General features: G+C 51.6%; 4 protein-coding genes across 7 annotated transcripts; 2 read left to right on the forward strand and 2 right to left on the reverse strand.

Moving 5' to 3' along the window:
• The first annotated feature begins 105 nt into the window (after positions 1-105).
• On the forward strand, positions 106-9451 carry slx4 (SLX4 structure-specific endonuclease subunit homolog (S. cerevisiae)). The gene is made up of 13 exons (XM_047044135.1): positions 106-1019; positions 1482-1671; positions 1880-2110; positions 2405-2652; positions 2745-3076; positions 3321-3573; positions 3833-3993; positions 4284-4430; positions 4911-5080; positions 5289-7828; positions 7986-8085; positions 8337-8645; positions 8768-9451. The coding sequence occupies exons 1-13, from the start codon at positions 518-520 to the stop codon at positions 9138-9140; spliced, it is 5556 nt and encodes a 1851-aa protein (XP_046900091.1). The 5' UTR covers positions 106-517; the 3' UTR covers positions 9141-9451.
• Positions 9452-9508: 57 nt separating this feature from the next.
• Positions 9509-14071, reverse strand: mcrip2 (MAPK regulated corepressor interacting protein 2). Its single transcript, XM_047044138.1, has 5 exons — positions 13511-14071; positions 13258-13327; positions 11950-12083; positions 10958-11083; positions 9509-10093 (listed from the first exon to the last, which is right to left on the reverse strand). The coding sequence occupies exons 1-5, from the start codon at positions 13563-13565 to the stop codon at positions 10023-10025; spliced, it is 456 nt and encodes a 151-aa protein (XP_046900094.1). The 5' UTR covers positions 13566-14071; the 3' UTR covers positions 9509-10022.
• Positions 14072-14573: 502 nt separating this feature from the next.
• On the reverse strand, positions 14574-17620 carry gde1 (glycerophosphodiester phosphodiesterase 1). Of its 2 annotated transcripts, none has more exons than XM_047044137.1 (6): positions 17028-17620; positions 16635-16810; positions 16320-16425; positions 15755-15847; positions 15342-15530; positions 14574-14877 (listed from the first exon to the last, which is right to left on the reverse strand). In XM_047044137.1, the coding sequence occupies exons 1-6, from the start codon at positions 17295-17297 to the stop codon at positions 14761-14763; spliced, it is 951 nt and encodes a 316-aa protein (XP_046900093.1). In that variant the 5' UTR covers positions 17298-17620; the 3' UTR covers positions 14574-14760. The 2 variants fall into 2 exon arrangements, with proteins under 2 accessions (XP_046900093.1, XP_046900092.1); XM_047044136.1 differs by having other exon boundaries at positions 15319-15530.
• A 220-nt stretch (positions 17621-17840) lies between these two features.
• Positions 17841-19048, forward strand: tmem186 (transmembrane protein 186). 3 transcript variants are annotated; one of them, XM_047044238.1, is made up of 2 exons: positions 17841-18009; positions 18260-19041. In XM_047044238.1, exons 1-2 carry the CDS (start codon positions 18007-18009, stop codon positions 18956-18958), a joined length of 702 nt encoding a protein of 233 aa, XP_046900194.1. In that variant the 5' UTR covers positions 17841-18006; the 3' UTR covers positions 18959-19041. The 3 variants fall into 3 exon arrangements, with proteins under 3 accessions (XP_046900194.1, XP_046900196.1, XP_046900197.1); XM_047044240.1 differs by having other exon boundaries at positions 17869-18009; positions 18213-19048; XM_047044241.1 differs by having other exon boundaries at positions 17869-18009; positions 18265-19048.
• The last annotated feature ends 4 nt before the right edge of the window (positions 19049-19052 follow it).

The following is a 19052-nucleotide window of genomic DNA, read 5'->3' on the forward strand; positions in this document are numbered from 1 at the left end:
CAGAAGTTCGAGCGTGCTAAATTTATTACAGCTAGACATCAGAGAGAAACATTGCTAAAGACAACACGCAAGATATTTATTTGAAAATGTTAAAGTGGAATTGCGTGTTGTAAGGCCTTAATATTCGTTTTGCAAAACCAAACGAGCCCAGTCATCTAACGACGGAGAGAGCTCTTAGTTACGTCGTGACGTAAGAGGAAGTCAAACTGAGGCGGTCGGACGTAAGCGTCTTTGAAAACTTTGAGAAAGCTTTGTCGTTTTCCGTGCAATATGCCCCTTACAATGAAACATACATCCTGTACAAACGCGTTATGAGATAGTAACTGCACATGCTTATTTTTAAGACAAAATGAACCAAGAGCATGTCTCAATTTGCCAACTTATTGGTTGCTAGCTCTAGCATATTTTTAGCACTAGCCTACTAGCTAACATGGAGACACAGCCAGTGCAACAAGTAAGGACTAGTATACAATCTTTGTTCTGATTGCTAACAAGTCCACAACACATACAGCTAAACATGGACTGCTCAGATCAAGAAGACTTCGTTGACCTCTGCTCCAAGCTGCTAAAGCGAGTACGTAAACAGGTGGGTGACCCCGGAGAGCAGAGGAACGCGGAGTCCCAGCACGTCATCACACAGACCAGAGCCACAGACCTCCCCAAGAGAAGGCGGAGGAAGAACGATGTCGAGACGGCAAGCACAAGCAAGGCCACCGCGCAAACCGATTGCCCAACCGCTGCTTCCGAACCTAGCCTGGTTGACGGGAACACAGCCCATCAAAAGCAACCCCTTAAAAACGGCGGAGCGGATCTCTGCGTTGACGTAAGCGGTCCATCGGTGTCCGTTGCGGATGACGAGGCCGCTGAGAATGGGCTGGGGGCTGCACAGAAGGTGGTTCGGAGAATGCAGCAGTTCAAGAGATGCAGTCCTCAGAAACTGAGCCACAGTGAGATGAACCAGTCTTCCGAGACCAGACAGCATCACCACAGTGTTCCTACTCTCCTGCCTCTATGTCAAGGTGAGGTGTTTTAAGTGTAAATACAGCTTCCGTCAACTTATCTGTTACTATACCCATTCATTTGACAATGGTCCTCTTAGTGGCTGTCAACACATGTACGACATTGCATTTGTGTCTTGAGGGTTTAGGTTGGTTGAGGGGCAGTTCTATGGGCGTATGTGAAGCCCTCTGTGACATGCTTGCGTGTAAAAAGGGCTATACAAATACATTTGATTTGATTTGTGTCTTGTGGTCAGTCAGTAATTTCTATGTACTTTAATCCTTCTATTCCAACCAATATAGCCTTACCTGGCTCCACACAGTAAATGTAGTGTAATTCTATAAAGAGAGAAACACATTTCTGGGAGTCAGCGTCAATCAACGTTTCTCTGAATAATCCGATGAATGAATTGTTCTTAGTAGAGTTCAGAGTGTTCAGAGTTCTTCTTAAGTACCCCTCCACCTCCACCTCCACTCCTCCAGACCCCCATGAGAGCGACCAGGCCCTGGCTGTGAGGCTGCAGGAGGAGCTGGACAGGGAGGCCCGGGCACAGCTCCTCCCCAGAAGAGGCCTGGGGGTCCACCTGGAGGAGGGAGGCCTGTTCCTCTGTCAGCTCTGTCACCGTGACCTGTCCCACATGAGCCCTGCTGGACGCACGCAGCACACCAACAGGTGTGGGGACAGGACACACACTCGCGCACACACACACAAGCGCACACACCCTGCTGAATCCTGGTGTGAGCCACAAATGCACACGCACTGCTGAATGCTGCTTTGAGCTCTCTTTCACACACTGGTGCATGAACAGATTGTCTACCATCCCCACTCACTGTGGTGCTACGCTGAAACGGCATCATCTGTATTTGAATCCCCTCGCCAGGTGTCTGGACGAGAGTGAGGACAGCGCCCCCAGTGCTCCAACCCCGGCCCCTCCCCCTCCCCCCGCCATCCCAGAATGCCCTATCTGCGGGAAGGTCTTCAAGACCCTGAAGAGTCGCTCCGCCCACCTGAAGCGTTGCTCCTCCCACATGGGCGTGGCCCCGGCCGTGCTTCTGCAGGCCCTACAGAGACAGGCTGCCGAGGCGCCGAGTGACGGTTCAGCCAGCCAATCGTGAGTTAGTCTCAGCCGACACACCCGCCTCCATAGATCCTAGGCTGTAAAATACGGCAAATAGGCTAGGTAAATAATAATAATAATAATGATAAAAATAAGAATTTGCTTTGATCCAAAACAACATGCAGTACAGGGAGGATTTGAACCTGCAACCTTTTGATTTGCAGTCAAATGCTCTAACCACAGTGAGCAGCACCAACAGCAGATATCTACAACTATCTTTTACATAACCTGCGTTTCTTTATTGATCCTTGAGTACAGCTGACATGTTCCCCGTCTCCTGAGGTGCAGAGTGCAGACTGGCGGCTCCAAGAGGAAAGGCCCCAAGTCAGACCCCAGCCTCCCAGTGAGGAAGAAGCCCAGGAAGAGAGCCCCCAACCTGGATGAGGACACCATGGTGGCCCTGGCCCTCTCCTCCTCCCTCCTGGAGCGGGAGAGGGAGGTGGAGAGGGAGATGGAGAGGGAGGTGGAGAGGGAAGTGATTTCGGCTGTGCCTCCTGGTTCTGTGGCTGCTCTGTTGAGGTGGCGAGCCCACGAAGGTAAGATGGCGTTTCGGTCACACCCTGACTAAACCTCACAGTGTAAAAACGGCCCTTCACTGAAACGCAGTGGTGTTTGTGGCATCCCTAAGCGGCGGGACGCGGGGGCAAGAGGAGGAGGAAGAAGGGCTCGGCCCCCCGCCCCCCGCCCCTCCTCCTGGTCCAGGACCCCGACACGGCCCTGAGGAGGCTCCAAGACAGGGTGGCCGCCCTCCTGGTCCGCACCCGCGCCCCCTCCCCCCCGACCCCCACCCTGCGCCCCAGCTCCCTGCCCGCCTGGTGCTTCGCAGGGGGCGGGGACGGAGGAGGAGGAGGCGCCCCCCTGTGGAGGAAGAGCGCTCTGCGGGACGGAGGACCCGGCTGCCCGGCAGAGTTCTACACTGCTGAGCTGATGGAGTTCATCTCTCCGCCCGAGTCGACACAGGTCAGAGAGGGAGGGAAGGAGGAAAACATTAGAAAAAACTAAAATAAGAACTTTTAATACGGTTAAGTGGTGTATGAGTGTTGCTACAAGCGTTTCGTTGGACGGTACTATGTCAGTGTTTCCCATATATTTACTTATTTGTGGTGGCCCGCCATACATTAGGAAACACTGTCTGTAAAAATGCCTTGAAGCTGTAAACTATCAATCACTAAGGCAGTTTGTTCTTGGTTTCCCACCTCGACAGCCTGAGGCGGCCAGCTCGGATCCATCCACCACCGCCTCCTCAAACAGAGTGGGAACCCCCCTCTTCCCCTACACCTCCCAGACAGGCCCCTCTCCTTCCCTGTCCACCCCAGGAAGCAGCACCCAGGCTTGGGCAGGGCTAGCACCAGGCGGGGGGTCCCTCCCTGTGGGCAGCCAGGCCCTGGCTGACCTGCTGGAACTGGCAGAGGAGGGCATGACCCTCACCCAGTGGGGCTACTCCAGCTCTGGGAAAGGTGAGACACCAGAAGGTGGAGTAAACTGGGTCTCATGACTGGAGCACCCTCGAAACGAAGCAACACTCGACAACAGCGGCTGGTGTTCACGTCCCTGTCACACAGATGGTCTCTTTGGTGTGTTCATCTCAAACATGCCAGTTAGAAACACCGTAGATGTCTTCCCCCCTCCTCCTCCTCCCTCTTCTTCCTCCCTCCCTCCCTCCTCTTCCTCCCTCCCTCCCTTCCTCCTCTTCCTCCTCCTCCTCCTCTCCCTCAGGGAAAGACAGCAACGTCGCCCCCGAGGCTGACCTATGCATGAGCGGCTTCATCCCAGACGACGCACACTCTCAGAGGGACGACACATGCACTGGAAGACCCAGGGACACGCAAGCCCACGGGCCTCAGCGAAGGGACGTCCACACAGCGTGCCGACCTTCGGTAAGTCAGAGAGAACATTCCGGACACGTCTAGTGGCGATAAACCCGTCCCCATGGTGTGTATGTGAAACCAGACCACGTTTACATGTCGTCATTTAGCAGACGCTCTTATCCAGAGCGACTTACAGTAAATACAGGGACATTCTCCCCGAGGCAAGTAGGGTGACGTGCCTTGCCCAAGGACACAATGTCATTTTGGCAATCGGACCGGCAACCTTCTGATTAATAGCCCGACTCCCTAACCGCTCAGCCATCTGACGTTTGGTTGCTGTCTGCTGTTCTGTCCTCCAGGTGGCGCTGTCCAGACTGGACTCAGACTTGGGCAGCATGGTGAACAACCCCCAACTCAGTGACGTGCAGCTCCAGGTGGACGATGGCGAGGTGTTCTTCGCCCATTCGTTCATGCTGTACGCACGCTGCCCCCTGCTGGCCCAGATGGTACGGTGCAGTTGTGTGTTTCGGGCTCTTGTGTAATGGCATTTTCTGGAGTTCATCAACCCACAGCAATGTGATTCTTTCATCAGTTTTCTGTTCTTCCTTTCTCTCGTCTATCCTACTCCTATTCCAACCCCACCGTCTTTCTCTCTCTCTCTCTCTCTCTCTCTTTCTCTCTCTGTCTCTCTCTCTCTCTCCATCTCCCTATCTCTCTCTCTCTCTCTCTCTCTCTCTCTCTCTCTCTCTCTTCATCTCCCTATCTCTCTCTCTCTCTTCATCTCCCTATCTCTCTCTCTCTCTCTCTCTCTTCATCTCCCTATCTCTCTCTCTCGCTCTCTCTTCATCTCCCTATCTCTCTCTCTCTCTTCATCTCCCTATCTCTCTCTCTCTCTTCATCTCCCTATCTCTCTCTCTCTCTCTCTCTCTCTTCATCTCCCTATCTCTCTCTCTCTCTCTTCATCTCCCTATCTCTCTCTCTCCCAGGTCCATGACAGTGGGTTCGGGGTGCAGGAGGAGGGCGTGCCGGCGGCCCGGCGGGTGCTGCTGACGGAGGTGGCCGGCCCGGCCGTGGAAGTCCTGCTCCGCTACCTCTACACCGCCCACTGCCCCCTCACTCCCAGCCTGCTGCCCCACCTCCAGGAGCTGGCCTGCAGGTCTGTCTGGGGGGGGGCATAGTGGTGGTTAGTCTGCTGAATATTAGCAGATAGTTAGCATATACAGAGGACGTACAATCGGCCTATCTGATCGTAGCATTGATGTAAAAGCATCGCTGACAGGTTGTTTTGGGGATGTTTGGATTTGTTTCTTGATTGAGTCTCCTGTTCCTCTCCTCTGAGTCTTTGGCGTTCTGTCTCTCTCCAGGCTGGACCTGCCGGAGCTACTGCAGCTGTGCCGGGATCACCCAGGACCCACAGAGAACCAGGGAGAGAGCCAGGGAGAGGGGCGAGCCTGGCAAGACAACCCAGACCAGGAGCTTCCGTCCGTGGCGGAGAACGGCGGAGACCAGGCCTTCATGGAGCTCCTTCGCTCCATGTGGAACGAGGAGGAGGATGGTGGTGGTGGTGATGAAGGGGGGGCTGGAGACAGAGGAGAGGAAGGAGGGATGATGACGGATGAAGAGCACAGAGGGGAGGGCGTGACCCTGGAGGACGGCGAGACGCGCGAAGAAGAAGAAGAGAGAGTGAACGAGGAGGAGATGGAAGAGATCTATGAGTTTGCCGCCACTCAGAGGAAGAGGGCGGAGGCGAAGGAGAGCCCAGGAGAGGAGGGGGAGGCAGAGGAGGAGAGAGGGGAGAGAGAGGAGGAGAGAGAGGAGGCAGGAAGGAACGCAGGAACAACAGACACGGAGACAGCAGCCCGAGCGAATGTTTCAGGAACGGAGAATATCTCATCCGCCGTGCCAGACCTCGACCTCGACCGGAGCTACAGCCGCCTCTTCTCCGACTCCTGGGGGGTCTACGAAGACGACGACCCCCCTCCACAGCCCCCTAGGTCCCAACCCCCTGGTTGCTCCTCCCCCTCTCCCAGAACCCCTCCCTCCCAGCCTCCCAGAGCTGGGCTCAGGCAGACAGAGACTCCCTGTCTCCCCTCCTCCATCAGCGAGGTCATCGACCTGTCCGTCAGTCCTCCGGCCGGCGTTCCCTGCATCCCCATGCCCGGGCTGTCCCCAGGGGAGATAAGCCGTGCTGGGGCAAGGAGAGGCCCCTCTGAGGGGGTGGGAGCTGGAGAGGGCAGAGAAGAAGAAGAAAGAGGAGGGCGAGATCACGTGGCTGTTCATGGGGGTGTATCCCAGGAAAGGGTTGGTTCTGGTGAAGAGAGGCTGTCTCCAAAGAGAACGGCGCAGGGCCCTCGCAGTGCGAGCCTGCCTCGCTCGCCCCCTCCTTCCAGAGCCAGCAGAGAACCAGAGTTGATCGTTCTGTCTGACTCGAGTGAGGAGATGGAGGTGGACCCCCCCCTAGGGATCCCCCCCAGCTCCCCTCCACCTCCTCCACCTCCTCTCCCCACCCAGAGCCAGCAGGACTTCACCCAGATCAGACCCAGAGCGGAACCCAACAGTTTGGACGGAAAGGAGAAAAGCGCTTGTGTGCGTGGACCCAGCGCATCGTCACCCCCTGACGGCCGTCTAGACGGGCCTGGTCCTGATCCTGTGGACCACAGCCCCACGATGGACTTCTCTCCAGAGGTGTCCTGGTTGATCCCGGCCACTCCGCTCCAGCCCAGGACGAGCTCCAGCTCCACCCAGACCCAGAGCAGCATGCGTCGCACTCGACTCTTCCCCAAAACCCGCTCATCTTCATCCTCATCATCGTCTTCCAGGAGCAGTAACCTCCAGACTTCCATCGACCCGCCCCAAGCCTCCACGCACCCTGCCCAGACAGAAGGCCTCGTGTCCGGGGTGACGTCCCGGGAATCTGCCCCCCAAATTCCCAGCCTGGATCTTGACCTCTCACCAAAGAGACGCAGCGCGGTCGGTCGGGACACAACGGACGACTCCTCCAACCCCTCCACCAAGGCAACCCCTCTCCACAGCCTCCCCCAGCCTCACAGCAGCACTCCCCTGCACCCGGATCCACCCGAGCCCCCTGCTCTGCCCTCGGCCTCCCCTCTGCTCTGTGGGGGCGGCGGGAGACATGCAGGGTGGCCACGAGGCAGGGCGGACAGCCAGAGCCCTGGGAGGACGGGGCTGGGGCCCCTGCGCCTCTCCCTCTCCGACTGCCCCTCCTCCCCCCGTATGGGGTCTCCCAGCGGGGGCCCTGACCAACGCAGACCCCCCACTGAGTCCGGCGATGCTAGCAGTTCGGGGAGTAGAAGGATGGAAATGGAGGGACGGAAGGAGACGAGACAAGGGCGAAGGAGAGAGGAGGAGAGGAGGTTAACCAGCCGTGGAGGAGAGGAGGAGGACGAAGAAGGGATGGAGGTGGAAGAGGAAGAGATGGAGGTGTCTGGGGGCTGCAGCTTCCGTCAAAGCTCCATGGCGATGGACGAGCCCCCGATGGCGTTTGAGGACTCGTGGGGGCTGAACGCCTGGGAGGGGCAGGGGGAACAGGAGGGGTGTTTCAGCCTGAGAATGGACACCACGGGAGCCCAGTCCTCCCTCAGCCCTCCCCCTCCGTCACCCCCAATGATCCCTCCATCCCCCTCTCCTTCTCCTCCGCCCATCACTCACGTCCACCCAGCCTCCCCCGTCCCTTCTACCTCGAGCACCGCCCGCACCCTCGCCATCCGTCCTTCCTCCTCCTCCTCTTCTCTTCCACCCTCTGCCCACGCCGGGCCCGAGCTAGGAGCCAGCCTCCTGGGCTCCAGGATGTGGTCTGACTGGGAGGAGGAGGAGGCTGGCCCTCTCTCCCAGAGGGTCACCACCGTCGCCCCGGCTCAGAGAGTCGACCAGCTCAAAACCCCAGGTGAACACCGAACCTTTGACAAGCTGTGACGTTTGTGTAAATGCTGATTTTTTTTTTATTTTTACAAACTGTGTGTCAATGATATGACAAATGTTGTACGAATGTTGCATGTAGATGTTTTGTCAACGTTGTACTCCTGTGTGACCTCTGACCTCAGTGGCGTCCCGTAGGAGAGGGCAGCTCCCCCTGGTGGCCATCACCCCACTGCCCAGCTACTCTGACATGGACACTCCTGACCTCAAGAACAAGCTCAACAGGTCTGACATCATCATGGATCTATCTCTGTTAGCCTATACCTCTCCCCCCTTTCCTCTCTCCCCCCTTCCCTCTCTACCTCTCACTACCGCCCTCCACCCTCTCTACCTCTCTCTCTACCTCCCTCCACCCTCTTTCTCTCCCTATAGGACTAGTGTCAGTCTCTCTTTCACATTATTTCACCTGACCCCTTCTGTCTCTCTCTCTCTCCTTCACTCCCCCCTTCTCTCTCTCTTTTCTTCTCTGCTCCAAGGTTTGGAGTGCGTCCTCTCCCCAAGCGCCAGATGATCCTCAAGCTGAAGGAGATCCACCAGTACACCCATCAGGTGGTCAGCTCCGAGTCCGACGACGAGGCTCCTCCTCTGGGCAGGGCCCCTCAGACGAGGCCTCTGCCTAGTTCCACGGCCTCCGGGAGGCCAGCGTCCTCGGGGGGTTTTAAGCAGCCTGGGGCGCCCCCTGCTGCCTCTCCTGTGAAGCAGGGCAGGAGGGAGGAACATGAGGCTCTCTCTGCATCCCAAGGCTCCTCCACATCCTCCACTGCTGCCAGTGAAGACTCAGAGAGGTGGGAAGACGTCATGGGTTTCGTGAGGATTTCCCCGGTTAGAAAGTGTTATGAAGTAACCATTTTCTTCTTCTATGCCTTCTTTCTTGTTTGTGCTTCTCCTCTTCCCTCCCTCGCTCCAGGTCGAACCCAGAGCTGTGCCCTCTCTCTGACGACGACGGCTCGGATGGTGACATCACTCCCTCGCAGGCCTCCTCCCTCCTCCAGGACCGGCTCCAGGCGGCGCGGAGCTTCATCCTGTCCGACCCGGAGCTCTACGGCCGGGTCCTGCAGTACCAGCCGCTGGGCCTGGCCCTGCTCCAGGCTCGCCTCAAGGAGGCTGGCATCACGCTGGGCACTGCCAAGCTCATGGACTTCCTGGACGCCAACTGCATCACCTTCACCACCGCCAAGCCGGGCAAGGGCAGCAGGCAGCGGAGACGAGGAGGAGGAGGGGTGGGGAGAGGAAGAGGAGGGAGGAGGAAGAAAGACGTAGCGCCGACAGTGATGGAGTGATGAAGGCAGAGCGGTCGTGGGTCTGCCTGCATGAACTGGTGAAAGTGTAGGTGACGAGCAAGAGACTGAATACCAAAAGCGTGGTGGGAAATATTGTATTTTGCTGCTGTTTGGTACATCCGTGTTCATTTAAAATGTTTGCATTCACTGCGTTGATGGAATTCTGAAATTAAATGATGTGTTAATGAGTACCTTGACCTTGAGAAGGGTGATGTTGGAGTTGTGTTTCACATTCACATGCTTATTCAAGGCCAACAATAAAGGAAAATACTGTTGCTTAATATAAAAAGACAATTTTCAGGAATAATTCCACACGTACACCTGTTGGAATTTGTTTTTACTGTTTTGTTTTTTTCCTCGTCATTGTCAACTTTTTTTTTTTTTTTTTTATATCCAAAGACCAGCCTAGAAATACAGACTTGTTCATCTGAAAACACACCAACATCATCATCATGTCACAGGTGGGAGGGGCTTGGAGAGAAACACACTCAGAAGACCAATCACTGATCATCTTTCCATCTTCTTATTGGCCAGTTAGGCCGAGAGAGATCCTCATTGGTGGAACATGTCTTAGGGGGTCAAGAGTTCAGAGCAGGCCATTTTTAGGGTGGGGGGAGGGCAGTTTAGTGTGTGGCACAGATGCACCACACCACGCTGCAGCAGGAAGCACATTGAGGCAAAACCGCAATCACAACAGATGCTTAAGACTCCATGGGCGACCCCGTGTGAAGCTTCCACATGTCCTCTCCACCCAACTGCACACCCCTCATCTCTTCCTTTCCAGCCTCCCGCCCGACAGCTGGCGACCTTTGACCTCCGCCCCCCCCGTCTGCTTCCGTCCAGACCCTCGTCCCTCCGGCGCCTGAACCGGGGCTTGCCGCGTCACGACAGGTTGGCGATGTTGGCAAGAAACCTTTGAGCCCACCACTCGTCCAAATCTATGGGCACAAAGTCTGGGTGTGAAGAGAGAGAGGAAAAGGAGGAGGGAGGAGTCAAGGGAAGGAGACATGAGGTGGGAAGGAGATGAAAAAGGAGCAGGAGGGAGGGAGGGGTTATAGGGCATCTTCCAGAATGCAAAGAACATTTCATGACTTAACATGAAATGTATATGGACGGAACATTTCATTAGTTTCATCTCTTACCATCATGAATTCATATATGGTTACTTAATAATTGACATCGACCTACTTTTTATGAAACAAAAAAAACCTGATAGGCCCCACAAAATGTTATCTAGAAGTTACATAGTCTCTGAACTGGACAGAACCGCTTTGGGAGAGACTGGGAATGTTTTAGCTCGCTAAAGTTTATCTAAGGGGAGAGGGTTTTGGTAGTCAAAGGACCAAGACAGAGTTAAATATTAAAGCTACCACCCTCATCTGTTCTCTCGTATCTGGGCACAAGATAAGCAGGTATATTGTGTACTAGTTTATCAGGACTACTTCAAATAGGAAAAGCTGACCCTAGGACCCACTTACCACATACACCAGGTGAATAAAATGAGAAAAAAAGAAAGATGGCTTCTCTATCGTCAAGATCATCCCACCGTTTATTTATTTTTTACATTTAGTCATTTAGCAGACGCTCTTATCCAGAACGACTTACAGTAAGTACAGGGACATTCTCCCCGAGGCAAGTAGGGTGAAGTGCCTTGCCCAAGTACACAACGTCATGTGCACCGGCCAGGAATCGAACTGGCAACCTTCAGATTACTAGCCCGATGCTCTACCCGCTCAGCCACCTGACTCCCAAAATGCACACCAATGTAGCTAACAAGATCGCGGCAGGTGAGAGGTGCATGCTGGGTGTGTACTCACTCTTCATCCCAGGGCTGGGGGTCTTCTCCCTGTACTGGACGGGGCCGGGGCCGTGGCCATGGCGAGCGGTAAGCTCCTCCCCCTCTGCTGCTCCGCCTTCCAGCCTCTGCTCTACTTCCTGCCACGCTGCGGAAATGAGAAAAGCTGATTGGTCAGAACATATTTCCACACGAACGCATGCATGTATATACACATAGCGATGTCAGTACATTTAGCAGACACTCGTCCAAAGCGGTAGATTTGAACCCACACTTCTTGATCTGCAGTCAACTGCTCTTCCACTGAGCCATACCCATCCAAAAAGGTACACATTTGTAAACACTTCATACAGCTATGGATGTAGCCTACATGTTGTCTAGTTGCAAACAGAAGAAAAGCCAGTATCATTGTAATCTCCAGAAGTACGGGTAAAGTCCCCACGGTGTTGGCATAGCAACATAATCTTGGGGAAACCTTCCCCTGCTGTTGAAATAACCTTGTAGCTGTGGAGGGAAGGGGACACATCACACAGCGTCCTTGCTGTTGCCGCGAGCGACCCTTCAGAAGGGTTGCATCAGCTACAGGGGGGGGGGGGGGGGGGGGGGGGGGGGGGGGGGGTTACACACCCAGATGAGACCACAGTGTTTGTGTTTGAGTTACTAGCACACTACTTCTCTCCCTCTCCCTCTATCTCACACTTTCAGTTCAAGCCTGGACTTTACACTGTGTGGCACTCCGGGAGAAAGAGTTTAGGATTAAAATGTCTAGAGTCTGCCAAGTCTTGAGAATTGAAGAGAGAATGTGCATAGAAAGGGAGTCTTTGAACACAGTGATTCATTCACAGACGTGAAGTGTCGGTTTGTCGCTTCTTGAACTCGTCGAACTGCGAGTCAGACTAAACGGGGGTTGCCGTGGTGATTGAGAGTATCAGATAGAGATACATGATCTGGGAGAGATAGAGACCCGAAAAATACATCAATACAGGACTGTAACCCGGGTCCAGTGCTTCTCACCTTCGTAAACAAAGCGGACATTCTCCTCGTGTGCAGCGGTGAAACCTTCAGCCGGGCTTTCTACCTTGGGTGTGGAAGCTGTATGGTATCTCTTTCCGTTGAGACGGTTGAAAACTATCTTGGGGGCTGGAGAACTGGAGAGCACATTAATAGGGAAATAGAGGAAGAGAGGGAGATTAAAACAACAGAATAGTACATAAACCACCGTTTAATTTATGACAGGAGGAGTTATGGCAGGGACAGAAGTCGGGTATCTCTTCACTCGGACCTTGATTGATCTATGATCTATTAATTTATGATCAAGAGTAACTCCGCATTTTTCTTTGTACGTAGAAAACTGTAATATATGTTGGTGAATCAGGTGCAGACAAACTTGCAGTCCAGGTCTGTCAAATAGGCATTCTGTCGATACAAATACAGCCTCGTAAATTCACAGCTGATGTAGTTTTCAGCATGCTTATTGCTACTGATCAGGCCCGAGTTAAAAGTAATGTACGATTTTGTGTTCTGGACGCTGGCTCAGCACAACATGGCAAGCTCGATTACGACTGTGGGCAGCTACCGTGGGAATGCAGGGATTGGTGGGTCTTCTCCGGACCCCTTCCTTACACAACCGTGTTGCCATGGGGACGTTGACGGGGATTACAAAAGCTAAACTAACGAGCCCAACCAAACCACGAAATATGTCTTCTGTGTTAAGAATACAAACAAGCAAAAATAGAGCAAAGTCCATTCATGTACAGACGTATCAAACACGATTACGAGAATGGGTTAGAACAGGCGGAGTTTGGGTTATGTACCGTCTAGCTTGCTTACTCAATTCCACGTTGCTTGCCAGCAGTGAGTGCTAATAAACTCGCGCTAGCTGCCCCATGTCCTTCAATGAGTGTAGACTAATACACGTTTTTCTGCATGACAGTTCAAACTGGGCTCGATTTAAACCTTGCATGTTGTGACCCTCAAATTCACATCTCCTACAAGACACACGCTGTTGTTTTTAGACTCGTACAGTTGAACAGTAATCTGCACGGGTAGCATGCGCGGCTACAAAGACAGGCGGCCAGCTAACCTTGCAAGGTCATAGACATATAAGAACCAATAGACCGGTAGAAAGAAAACATCACGACACTGGCTGATTCGATACAATGTACCAAACGACTGCGTGTTGTTGCTACCGTTTAAATACACGTCCAGTCAAAACATTTTGCGTGAGTCGTGACGTGTAATGATCGCACTTATTTAGAAGCACGTGCATTAAAATGTTCCATGGTTGCGCTTCGTATGAACTGAATTTCGTGGGCTACTCACTCTGATGTAAGCCAAGTGGTCGGTCTGAGCTTCAACTCGGTAGTTTTACTCTCGAGCTGCTGCGTAGGTCCTTAACAGTGAAAGAGAACATGTTATTTAGACATGCCATTTTTATATCGGGCTCCTTTCATCCCAAGGAATCTTGTCTGTGCACTGACCAGTCAATATCACGGTTAATGCGCACTCATTGTCAATTGATATAGACACTGCCCTTGTGGCTTTATTTTCCAAACAACCAGTCAATTTTACTCACCTGTCCTCCGTTGTGTAACAAGTTTACTGGGACCTCTAGTAATAGTGTACATCATGTGAACGCCAGTTCCCAAAGAACTTCAGTGTAGCTTCGGTAAAATGGTGTGTCGTGTGATGCAATGTGGCGACTGAAAACGCTGGCTCCAAACGAGTATATTCCACCCTGTAGCAAGCCCCGTTTTCGGTACAGTCTCCTTGACGCAGCCACGATGGAAAAACTACAGCGGCGTGTTTGTCCAAGTCAGCTGGTCGTGTGTCTGTCAGTCTCCGGGCTCGGTGCTGCTAAGTGCGCTTTACTGCCCTAGCCTCGGATCCGAAAAAAACATATGTTTGGGTCGAAGCGCCGTCTGCTTTTCTTTCAATGGTAGCCAAGGGTCAACCAAGGTGAAGCGCAACACCTTTTTGATATTGAGAGAAAAAAAATCTCCTTTACGAAAAATTCTTTCATCTAAGGATATTATAGCCCGTGGTTGGTTTTCAAATCATAAAAGGGGTCTGTTGCCTAGCTTACAGTACAAGTGTAAATGACACCGATCATCATCAAAGAGCACCTCACATGACGTCACTTCACGCCCCCTATTCCTATGGGAGGAGCGCCCTTCAGAATACTACCACTGACCTTTCACCTATAAACCAAAGCACGTGGAGTGAAAGTCATTATCAATGAAACTTCTCTTTTTTCCCCAATTCGATATAAATTAGGCCTTAATGTAAAACAATTTAGGCCTACATCCTTCATGAAAAAAACACAAACAGCATTATCATGAAAACACGACCGTATTTCAATCACCTTCGTCGTGTGTAAACGGAGGAGAGGAGCAGCAATTGCATAAAATAAGCTTGCGGTTCTAGGCCTGTACGTTGCAAGGTTACATAGATAGGGTATACATGACACTGACAGTGCGCGGCATGTTTGGCAACCGTAGATCAACGGTGGCAAGGAGGGGGATCAGACAAGCTTAACAAGGAGGCGGCGCGAGGAGGCGGGTGCTAACCTACTGTGTTATCTGGGTCAGCGGACGGTAAACAGGTAATGATCTAAATTGGTCAGAAATGAGAGGATATCCGATTGTTTTATTTTATTAGTTTTTTTTGTCGCTTTAAATCATTTACTCCACAGACATTACTGATTCAGTAGATGAGAGATCAGAAAAGACTAATGCAAAAAGCATTTTAAACAGTAGAGGTTCTTCAAAGTGTGTGTGTATAACAGTCCATGGTCAGTAGTGGGGGTCACAGTCCTCCAGTAAACTATCCGTGATGTAGCTGACTTGAAGCTGTTCCTGGTAGTATTGCTTTTCCACGTCTGTGTTGACAGTCCAGGCCACCACCTCCACTCCTCTCTGGGCCCAGTACTGCACATAGTCCCTGAGAGACCAAGGACACAGGAGACAAAGGGATCAGAGAAGGAAACATCAGTAGAGGTTTAAGCCACTCTCTGGACTACATCGTCCCGAGACCAAGGACACAGAACAAGGGTTTGTGTAACAAAAGCAAGGTGACATTAGACATTTACACAGAATAAATCTGCATACTACTCTCTCTCTTTATAACAAGCACCACATTGGTGCCGATGTGAATCGGTGAAACTCACTCCTCAAGTATGTAAAAGGCCACCGGCGTCATTGAATAGCTAGCTGAATAGGAAGTCAGAGAGGGCGCGTTTGATCCTCGGTGAAGGATAAACACCGATCCGGAAAACTCTGACGGAACTTGCAAGACCACGTCTGTTACATAACCGTCACACTAAGATGGCCGACTAGTTTCCTCTGAACCTTTGTAAACCTAGCTCCTTTCAGAGAAACTCACGAGGAAACAAAGTTCTTCTGCACCAGGAAGGCAGAGACTCCACAAAGCTTCCACAGCAGGTGGTGATGGGCCCAGTCCAGAAACACGTCCAATAGCTGGGTCCAATGGTGTTTCCATAGTGACGAGAACCGTGGCTCGCCGTCGCCGAGTCGAGACAGGCTCCAGGGTCTGTGGGTCAAAGCTGTGACCACTTCCTGGTCAGCCTGCCTCATCTGGGAGTCCAAACATGAGGGTTTAAGGGGCGAGAGACCATGGAGAGAAAGAGAGAGAGAGCGGTAGAGGTATTAAGAGAGACAAGAATGGCAGGTGGGAGAGTGAGAGAGAAAGGGAAAGATTCGAGTGCGAGAGAAAAAGAGTAGGTCCATTAAAACAGAGCTAGACGCTAGGCTACTTCCTAACCCCTCCCACTTCCCCCTTGGCAGGCCCTTCACCTCACCCTGTAGATGACTTTGGGCTCGAAGGAGCAGACAATGCTGGTGTTGTAGAGGACTGGATATTTCTGATAAATCTCCTTCAGAGCAGCAGCCGACTAGCAAGGGGGAAGACAGAACATTGTACAGGGACATTTTACTGTGTGTGTGCACGTGCTGTGCGTGTGTTTGGGGAGGGGGTAACATGCAGGTACAGTCTGCAATTGTTTGTGTGGGGTTTTGTTTTTGCTTGTGAGTTTATGTATGTGTATGTGTCTGTGTGTGTCCAGCTGGTGTGCCTGTTGCAGCTGTGCATCAATACAAGCCCTGCTTTGATGCCTGACCTCAAGAGGACCAGAACAATCCAGACATGCATTCCTCCTCTTTAGACTGTACCATGTGTGCATTTCATCACACACAGGACCAAGAGGACAACGATAGTGCAAACTACAGCAGGAACAGTTCTAGATTCTCTGACAGAAGCATTAACGGACAAACGAAAAGATCCACACTTCCTCATTTGGAACAACGAATGGTGTGATTGGCTGTATAGACATATATACATGTATATATGTCTATGATTGGATGTACCTTGTCGGGGTGACCTTTGACATCAAAGTAGATTGTCAGCTGGAGTTTGATGCATTCCAGTACGGCCTCCTGCAGAGTAGGGATCATCTCTCCAGCAAACCTGTCACTGAAGGTTCACAAAAAACAACAACATCAATATTTAGCTTTAAAGAACCATCTTGGAACCAGCCCGGGTCACTCTCAATTTAAAAATAGTGATGGTTGGACTACAGTCTTCAACGATCTGTATACCATGTGTTTCTCCCTGGCAGACCACCCCTCTCTCCCCCTCTCATGAACAACTTTACTCGGTTTATCTGTGGGTCTCTCTCGCACCTGAGTCTGTGCTTTATGGAGGCGTCCAGCTTCCTCAGTTCGGAGAAGGTCAGCTGGTTGAGGGGCCCTTGTCCGTTGGTGGTCCGCAGCACCGTGTCATCGTGCATTAGAATGGGAACTCCGTCGGCAGAAAACTCCAGGTCCAACTCGACCCCAGTGGCCCCATTCTTACTGGCCTGTTTTGGGATCGTGATAATTTCCGGGATCAAACATGCGGTTCGGAGATGAACTTAAATGACGCATCGTCGGCATTGGATTCACACGCGTAGATTCTGCCCCTTCTTTTATAGCTAGGGTATCATGCATGATGCAGCTGAGTGTTTAAATAGCACACGGGCTATCAAAGAAACAGTATTTAATGTGTTTTCAATGTGTTCGTTGCTCTATAATCACCTCGCGAATGGCAGCAATTGTGTTCTCAGGAGCTTCATGTCCACCACCCCGGTGAGCGACCACCGACACCCCGCTGGACCCAACAGTCCCCCTGGCTGGCCGCAGCACCTGCCTTGTACGGCTAGACGGGACTTGGGGAAACCGGAACATCAGCAGAAAGATGTAGAGCGAGGCGGTGAGGACAGAGGACCATAGCGGACTCCTGGTACTAAGCAGAGCCACCACGAAAACAACCGAGAACAGCGTTGTTTCATCTCCGAGCTGCAGCATTTTGTCTCCGTTTTCCAATTGCTAGGCAGTTCACCTGGCCGTTCGTACTCGCAGTTTACTTTGTAGTTAATTAAAAACTTAAGAATGGAACCAAAGTAAGCAACGTAGAAGCATTACGTTATTAATGGAAGCTTGCATTTTTCTCTGCATTCACTATTCCTCGAACGGGTTAATCAACTACCGTGTCGAAAACAGCTGATTTGATCAATGAATCCTTGTAAATATGCGCCGCACAGTAAAGTAATAATTACGTTGTAAAGTAGCCAACACTGAAATGCTGCCCAGCTACCATGGTCACCTGACCTGTCAACTCGGCTGGCGAGTTCAGCTGGCGGAAGCACGTCATGTACAATGCACGCGCCTAGCTGTGTCCACCAGGCTTGTATTGATAAAATGTAGCAAAAGAATTATAATGTAACAGTGCAGTCAAAAGTTTGGACACAGTACTGTATATATTATTGTTATATTGTGTATTCACAAAATTTAGAAAACTTAAATAAAAATACTTCTGATATTATTTTCGAACTGTCAGTTCTTAACCACTTGAGGGCGTAATTTCCTAATCGTGCAAGCCTCTTTTCCAGCATGTACCACTTCCTGTGGTTGAAGGGCAACTTCGTATGTCCATAACATAACCTAGTTGGCTTGCAAAATGAGCTTAACAAATGTCTATTACTTCGCTATAAGTTTTCACTAGACAACGGCTGTCATGGTACGTTTTACTTTACGAATTATCTACGTTTTACAGTGTTTTCAATTTGAGATTTGTCATATCTGCCAGTTAACTTGCTATCTTGCCGACTGAGCAAGAGAACTGTTTCTACAGTGGATTAACAGCTCACTGATCCCAGGGGTGTATTTGTGTGTAGGCTATAACATGTTATTTTGCTAAACACATATCTAACTCTAATGTAGGCTACGTCCTCTGTCCATGTCTCTCTGTGTCTCTCTGTGTCTCCCAGCATAGGTCAACGCTTCTTCTCCGTCTGACCCACCAGGCTTTGGCCCACCGCAGAGGGCTATGTCTAGTAAGAAGACTATCCACTCGACTTCTCCTCAACACACAACCTCACGCACCCTCTCTGCCATGCGGTGGCCGCAACACCCCCTTCCTGCATCACAGCCCCCAGGGTCTGTCTTCACCCTCAGCCCACGTCCTCCTCGCCAAATGCTCAGACCTGTCGAGTCAAAAGTACACCCTCATCTACTCACTACCCCACATCATGCTGCTCAGAGCGGTATCCAGACTGAAACTGCTCCAGACAGGCATCACAGTGGTCTTACTTCCCCCTGTCTACTACATGTATCTGCAAGGAGACGCGTCGGACCTCCTAGTCGTCTACACCACCGGAATAGCGCTCTTTGCCGGTACAATGCTGTACACCGCGAGTCACTTCTTCCGACGCGTCGTGGGGATGATGTACGTGGATTCGGCGCAGACAACGCTCAGGGTATCTCACTTGACTTTTTGGGGCAAACGGACTGACGTTTACATGCCGGTGTCGGATGTGATGACCGTGGGAGATGCGGGGGATTCAATCGGTGAACCTATACTGAAACTGAAACGCTATAGTCGTGCTGATACACTTTATTTCTCTACCCGCTTCGGACGAGTGGTAGACCGGCATATCTTTGAAAAAGTGTTTGGAACCCTTACTTGATACTGCAGGGTGTGTGAATACAATTCTGCACAAGGAATTATGTATATTAAAATTAAAATGAATAATTGTTGTGCTTTGTCAGTTAAATAGTCAG

The sequence above is a fragment of the Hypomesus transpacificus genome, chromosome 21 (assembly GCF_021917145.1).
Source record: "Hypomesus transpacificus isolate Combined female chromosome 21, fHypTra1, whole genome shotgun sequence".
Lineage (NCBI taxonomy): Eukaryota > Metazoa > Chordata > Actinopteri > Osmeriformes > Osmeridae > Hypomesus > Hypomesus transpacificus.